This window comes from Octopus bimaculoides, chromosome 9, assembly GCF_001194135.2.
Source record: "Octopus bimaculoides isolate UCB-OBI-ISO-001 chromosome 9, ASM119413v2, whole genome shotgun sequence".
Taxonomy (NCBI): domain Eukaryota; kingdom Metazoa; phylum Mollusca; class Cephalopoda; order Octopoda; family Octopodidae; genus Octopus; species Octopus bimaculoides.
In genome coordinates this window covers 39,864,255-39,872,275 of record NC_068989.1, presented here as the reverse complement: position 1 = coordinate 39,872,275, position 8,021 = coordinate 39,864,255, and the positions used below count along the sequence as shown (strand labels likewise).

The 8,021-nt window shown below is 33.8% G+C and overlaps 1 protein-coding gene across 4 annotated transcripts in view; it reads right to left on the bottom strand.

The window, feature by feature from the left end:
• Positions 1-1,254: 1,254 nt before the first annotated feature.
• Positions 1,255-8,021, bottom strand: part of LOC106874122 (tetratricopeptide repeat protein 23) — a 191,496-nt gene continuing 184,729 nt past the window's right edge. For all 4 annotated transcript variants that reach the window (XM_052970647.1, XM_014921734.2, XM_014921732.2 and 1 more), the window contains exons 12-13: positions 6,233-6,315; positions 1,255-1,359 (exon numbers count right to left, since the gene is read on the bottom strand). In XM_052970647.1, coding sequence (XP_052826607.1) covers positions 1,323-1,359; positions 6,233-6,315 — 120 coding nt within the window. In that variant the 3' untranslated portion in view covers positions 1,255-1,322. The remainder of the gene's footprint in view (positions 1,360-6,232; positions 6,316-8,021) is intronic.

Genomic DNA, 8,021 nt, shown 5'->3' with positions numbered 1-8,021 from the left:
GGTAGTTCTTCTTCTCAGTTATCTAAAAGAATTTCTAATCATTACTCTACATTTAGGGATAGTAATAAACACAACAGTACAGGGCTTATTAAATTAATTTCGCATCTAAAAAATCATAATAAACAATTTGATTTAAATTAGTTGATTCTCTCCATTTCATTCCCATACAATAAAGGCAATGAATTCTGCCAACTCTGTAATAGTGAACTACTTTATATTCCATTTTCTAAGAATCCCCTTGTAAACACGTTTATAGAGTGTGCTTATCGAAGTAAACATAGGCAGAAACATACCTTTAGTTCATATAAGTGATATCTACCATTCTATATAGTTTGAACATTGATTTTCTTCTTACATTTCACTTCCACTGGATATATCTATTTCCAAGCCTTTAAGCTTTTATTTAATTCACGTATCACTCTGTATTTCACCTTTATTAGTTTACTACTTATTCCTTTCCTTTACCCCTTCACTTATTACAGGCTACCTTTGATGTTATATCCTCTAACGGTTTTTTAAAAAAACTTAATAGCATTCCATTCATCATTATACACATCCATCACATTCCGTTAGAATATCTTATTGATGAGTATGGTTTCTTTCTTTCTTTCTTTCTTTCTTTTCCTGATGAGAAGTTACATTGTTTTACACCATTTATTCCTTTTAGAATAATACCAATGCTGTCTTTGAAACCTATGTTGGAAGTAAAAGAATTTGTATAACACCTGCATTTAACTCCATTTATTTATTTATATGTATGTATGTATGTATGTATGTATGTATGTATGTGTTTGTGCATGTGTATAATAAATTTTAACACAATGATTGTCGCCTTGTACTTGTGTCTTCAGTATATATACTAACAACAGCAAAAGCAACAGAATCAGCATCAAAACAACGATAACAACAACAACAGCTGCAGCAGCAATAATAAAAATAACAACAATGGCAGCTGCAAAAACAATAACAAAAATGACAACACTGAAACAACAACAACAAAACTAATGATGGTATCAAGAAAAGCAACAATAACAACAACTGCAATATCAGCAACAGCAAAACCAATAACTGCATCACAACAACAATAACAGCAATATAAACACCACCAGCAGTAACAATAACAAAACCAGCAAAACCAACAACAGCAACAACAAAACAATAATCAGTATCAACAGCAACAACAATAGCAACATCATCATCATCATCAACAAAAATGCAGACATCATTATCAATAACAGCAATGACAACATTTGATCATTTCAGCATCATTTATTAATTACATTATTAAACCTTTGATGAGAGCGAAAGTTGTACAGCTTGTATTAAGGTGAAAATAATTTTGGTGGGACTGAAAGGTTTCTGCAGAAGAGAAAAGAAGAAAAAAAAAAATGAAAACAAGAAAAGAAAATAAATAATGGGAAAGAAAACAAGAAAATGTTTTATAATGGAGTAAAGGAAAAAAGTCTTCAATATGATAAGAAAGAAGTAAAATTTTGGGACAGAATGAAAATTATGAACTTCAAAATCAAATTAATGATATAGAAGAGAAATCAGTTTAGCATTTAATTCATTTACTTGTTCAGGCCCTGTAGTTATAGTTTTACTGGAGCTTTACCAATTTCAAAATTAGTGTCATCTTTCTTCTAATTTTCTTCATTTTTTTTTTCTTTCTTAGTATTTGTTGCTATGATAAATATCTTGCAACTATGAGTACATGTGTTTTCTTTTTCTTTTCTTTTATCATGTTTGTTGTTTCACAGCCTGCTTTTCTGTGTCAGCATATGTCAGACAAATATATTACTGAGGGCAGTGATTTCACAGTTGGATGTCCCCCAAGACCTCTTAAAATTTCATGTTCTTCTGCTAAGGGCATTCTTTACTTCATAAGTCTTCAAAGACACAGATGGAAACTAGCACACACACACACACACACACACACTCACACATCATCATCATTATCATTTTAATATCCATTTTTCAAATCTTCTATGGGTCAGACAAAATTCAGCAAGGCAGATTCTGTATGGTTGGAAGCCCTTCCTGTTGTCCAACACTTAACCTATTTCCAAATAAGGTAATATTCCCACTCAGCCAGAGAGAGTTTTCATGGAAGACACTACTTCATAAATGACATTGCTTGTAGGAAAGTGTCACTTAATTCTTTAGCAATCTGGCCAAAATATTCTACTTGTTTTATGTTCAAAAGTGGCCAGATCTGGCTTCTCACACCAACCCTCCAATATCATTCTAAAATATTAACATTTATCTCATAGCTACCAGATAATGCATGATTAATTCAAAACAATGTGAATAAGTATGCATAATTTTTGACAAAATAATGTTAAAGGGTTAAAATAAACTATCGAGCAATGCCAAGACAAAAAAGATACAAAATCATCTGTATATACACACACACACACACACACACACACACACACACATAAACAAACACACACACACACACACATATATATATAAATATATATACAACAGGCTTCTTTCAGTTTCCATCCAACAAATCTACTCACAACATTTTGGTTAGATGCAAACTCTACTAGAAGACACTTGCACAAGGTGCCACACAGTGAGACTGAACCCAAAACAACAAGTTTGTGAAGCAAACTTCTTTATCACACAACCATACATGTCTGTAGTGTGTAGGTATATGCATATAAATGTTTCTGGATGCACGTGTGTATATGTATATACTTGTGTGTGTGTGTGTGTGTGTGTGTACCAATGTGACTGTTCGTGTTTGTATGCATAAATATTTGTAAATTTCCATGAGTATTTTGTATGAATGACGCAAGCATGCATACAAATGCTGCTCTTTTATCTACTTATTTAATCTGGAGCAAACAGTTACAGCCATGCTGGAGCCCCATCGTTTCTGCATATGATTCATATTCCTGTGTTAGTCTTGTGTTTATTCTTGTTATTTCTTTGACTGTCTGCTCCAGAACAAATGCTGCTAAATCAGCAAGTGAAAATACTAAAAAGAATTTCAGTAGAACTTCAGTATATTTACTTCAAAGTTAAGCAGGATACATATCGATCACTTTGATAATATTTCTAATGATTTCTATAACATGCACGAAGAAAATTAAAATATTGTTGGTTCAACTTTTAAGAAAAGTAATAACTTTCAGCAAAAAAAGCAAGAAAGCTTCATTCTCATTACTTAACATTCAGGTAAATAATTGAAATGCAATAAAGAAATGATAACTGAAAAATAGGGTTCCTTATTAAATAAAAGCAAAACAAAAAGAAAAGCAAAGAAGCAAAAACAAAATTATTGCCAAACATCTAAAACAGACTTTGACTTCAACTATTTTCTTAACCCTTTCAAAATAAATTGAGTGAGTTCCAGACATAAAACATAAATCAAGTGCTGCCTTCCTACCATCTTCTTTTCAAGTTTTGAAATTTAAACAAAAATTTATCTCTCATTTTAACAGTACAGTTTGAGAGTCAAAAAAAAAAATACTCTCATATATGTAATATAGTTAGTTCATTCTACATTGCAAAGAATAGACTTTCACTTCCATAGCCAGAAAATATTTTAACTATTGGAAGTACTGATAACATGCTACATGATTGCATAGCTAATAAACACACAAACATACTAGATCATCATCATCATCACCCCCCACCTACCCACCATCACCATTAACAACTCCATCACTACAACCATCACTACCACCAACAACTCCACCACTGCCACCACCACCACCACCACTACTACCACTTCTAATTCCACCACTACTACCACTTCTAATTCCACCACTACCACCATCATTTAATGTTTGTTTTCCATGTTGGCATGTGTCTGCTGATTCATCAGCAACCAACAAGCTAGAGGACTATGCTGGGCTCCAATGTCAGCTTTGGCCTGGGTTCTATGGCTGGATGACCTTCATAATGCCAATCACATTACAGAATGTACTGGCTGCTTTTCTCGCATGGTACCAACACTGGTGAGGTTACAAGTGACTCGCAAGTCAAACCTCCCTCAACTAAGTTGACAGTGTAGATTTGAAGGAGGTGAAAGTATGATACAGAGACACAAACAGGTGTCTTGCTGAAAAAAAGATATATGGTTCTGCCAGCTGGGCCTCAATGTACGAGGTGAATATAAGAGATAGAATAAGAACAGAGAAACAGAAATGGTAAGTTCGCAAGACTATGAAAGGAGTTCCATTAGCAGCAGTACACTCACTGACACTCTCTAAGTACTAACTACTACAATCATCAGCTGCAGTAGAAAGAGACAGAGGTACTAAATGAACTGCATATCTACCCCTTTCAAGAAATTTAGCCCATATACGACCCTCTGTTGATCTAGCTATTTTCTCACTTCACTTAGCAGGTATTTCATCAATTCTTGGAGCTACTAGCTTCATTTTTACTATCATTAATATACAATGAGTTAGTATTATGATAGTATTATTAGTATTATCTCCTACACATGGTGCTTGAATTTTTTTGTTCTATATCTTCTGTCTGCTCCTGAAATTGATCTAAGTTCCTCTTGAAGTTTAGTTAAGTAACAAGAGAAAAAAAACCTTGAAACAAACTTCAACTAGAACTTCACTGCAGAAAACCATGCCACAGCAGACACTGGTACATGATGCAGTTCCTGGACCCATCAGATCCTGTCAAACTACACAACCCATTCCTGCATGGAACAAAGACTGAATAATAATAATAATAATAATAATAATAATAATAATAATAATAATAATAATAATAATAATAATAATAATAATAATAATAACAAGAGCACTCATAGAGTACAAACCTCCGTCAAGGCAACACCAACGTCCTCTCAACAATTAACCAGAGATGATTTTTAAAATGAGAATATCTGAAATAAACTTAACTGCTCTCACAAACAAGAATACTAAAAATGAACCTGACCACTCACAAAAATTAAGTAAAAAAAAAACAAAAATAATTCACAATCCTTGTCCAGAATTGGATCAATCCCAAAATCTAATCAGTTCATGCCAGTCATGAGGCCAAACATCCCTGAAAGTTTCATCCAAATAAGTGGTATATGAAAAAGGGATGTAAAATAAACGTACTTCAAGGAGAGATCAAATAAATATGTGACATATTTGACCTGCAGAAAGGGTATTTTTCACTGCAGTTTGCCATGGAGAAAAATTCTTGCTTTAGGCAAAAATGTGTCAAAAACACCACTGTCAGTTCAGAGTGATAGATGCATTTCAAGCTTTTTTTGTTTTACTATGCTACAGCCTCACACATTACCCATACATATTGTTCTGGCCTCGTGGATAAAGTGCACTATCAGTAAATAATTTTAACTGCCTTCTTATAAGGAAACTCTAAGTCTTCCAGTCTGTTCAGAGTTACCCTGCTCTGCACAGGTGCAGCAGTGTGGTAAGGAGCTTGCTTCCCAACAACATAGTTCTTGGTTCAGTCCCACTGTGAAGCACCATAGACAAGTGTCTTCTACTACAGCCTTGAGCCGCTCAAAGCCTTATGGGTGAATTTGGTAGATGGAAACTGAAAGAAGCCTGTTGTATACACACATACACACACACACACACTCACGCACATATATATATATATATATATATATATTGAAGGAGGTGAAAGGGGGTGTCTTTTTGTTTGTTTATTTCCCCACCACTGCTTAACAACTGGTGTTGGTGTGTTAATGTGCCTGTAACTTAGCAGTTTAGCAAAAGCAATCAATAGAATAAGTACCAGGCTTTAAAAAAATAAATACTGGGGTTGATTGATTCAGCTGAAAATTCTTGAAGGTGGTGCCCCAGCATGGCCACAGTCTAATGACTGAAATGGGTAAGAGATAAAATATTTTTAAAAATGTTCGAATTGAATCTTCTAGTCCATAGGTGGTGAAATGACTTTGATTTTTCTCATGCCTTTTGCCCAGGGTTGGAATTTTTCTCCAGTGCAAACTGCAGTGAAATAGTGATGTAAAATAAGCATCGCCTTTTACAAGTTAAATACATAACAAATATACTTGAACTGATGTAAAGTATGTTTATATTACACCATTACTTCATAGCATCTACTCTGTTGCAAGCATTCAGGTATAGTCACTGGTTTGAGATCTTTCTTCCTCTCTCCCAGCAATTTCAGGGGTGCTGTAAAGCCCTTCTTCCTGACTAAAAGTTTAAATTAAATAAAATTAAAAGATGTCAAAGTGGAATAGAGAAAGTTGAAAGAAATAACTTACGTCTTCAGGATATCAATTGTGCTCTTTGAATTGATAGTCTTTTTGTGTTTGGGTCCCAAAACAAACTTCTGGATCTCAAAGCACTGAGGTTAGAGGAGAAAGAATCAAAAAGTTAGGTTTTAATAATACAAGTTAGGTTTTGATAATATGTGGCATCTGTTGTCACTGAGAGCTGCCCTTTCAAGTTACCTCATGAGATTATCTATGATATAATTAAGGGAGGATGCTATAGAAATTTGAGTAACATGAAAATAATTCCAGAAAATAATTTCAGTTAATTGAAGCAAGAATGACAAAGTTTATGCTTCACTGATATGGTCTAATAAGACCAAAACATGACTAAAGTTTCCCCCACCCCCATGTTCCACACTTATTTTTTATTGCAATTCAACTAAAGGAACTGATAGAATAAGTATTAAGCTTTAAAAAATAAGCACAGGGGATTCATTCAACTAAAAGCCCTTTTGGGTGGTGTCCCAGCATGGCTGCAGCCCAATGAGTGCAACAAGTAATGACAATAAAAAATAAGTATGGAACATGGTGGGTGGAGGAAACTTTAGTCATGTTTTGGTCTTATTAGACCATATCAGTGATTTGAAGGATGTGGTATAATGTATAGTGACTATAATGGATAATGTATAGTGATTATAGGATAATGTATAGTGACTTTAATGGATGGGAATAAATTTAATGATTATAATTTAAATAAGTTTTACATAGGATTGACTTCGAATAAAATTAAATTACGTGTGGCACATCACATGAATTCCTTTAAGAATAAAAATTTGATTAATTCTACTGGCCTTAGTAAATATATTTGGAAACTAAAATCTAAAAATATTAAGTACATGTTAAATTGAGAGATGGTTTGTAAGGCAAAATCTTATCGTATAGGTAGTAATTTTTGAATGTTGTGTACTAATGAATTTAAGGAGATATTATTAAATAATAATAATACTTTGATTAACTCCCTTGATGAAGGTAAAAATAAATGCAGACATAAATTAAATTGTTTATATAAGTTTAGCTAACTGTGTATATATATATGTATATGTATGTGTGAATATATATATATGTGTGTGTGTGTGTGTGTGTGTGTGTGTGTGTGTGTGTATGTGTGTGTACATATAAATATATATATTGATAGGAAGGACAACAAAAGAAAGAAAGAGACCTCGATATTATGTAAATAGGGGAAGTTATCTGTAAAAATATGTGACACTTATTCGGTAGCCATGATAAAACTCCGAGTTTCGGATGCCGGGGTGGTAGCCAACACCAACATCTCTTCAGTTGTCCGGCCATTGAAAATTCCTGTGAAAAATGACCGTCAAACAAAGGGAAATTATTGTGTGGTGACCATTATTAAGACAAAAAAGCTAATAGACCGCTAAGTAAAGGAGTAGAGAAGTCTATAGGTTTGTGTAAACGCACCAATCCGTACATTCGCCTATATTTATATACTAAAACTACCCTCGCTTTAAACACATACATGTATAGTTTTTGGTGAGTATGTGGGTGAGCATGTGTGTGTTTAAAGCGAGGGTAGTTTTAGTATATAAATATAGGCAAATGTACGGATCGGTGCGCTTACGCGAACCTATAGACTTCTCTACTCCCTTACCTTTACCTTACTTAGCAGTCTATTAGCTCTTTTGTTTTAATGATGGTCACCACACAGTAATTTCCCTTTGTCTGACAGTCATTTTTCAATGGCCGGATAACTGAAGAGATGTTGGTGTGGGCTCCCACCCTGGCATCCGAAACTCAGAGTTTTATCATGGCTACC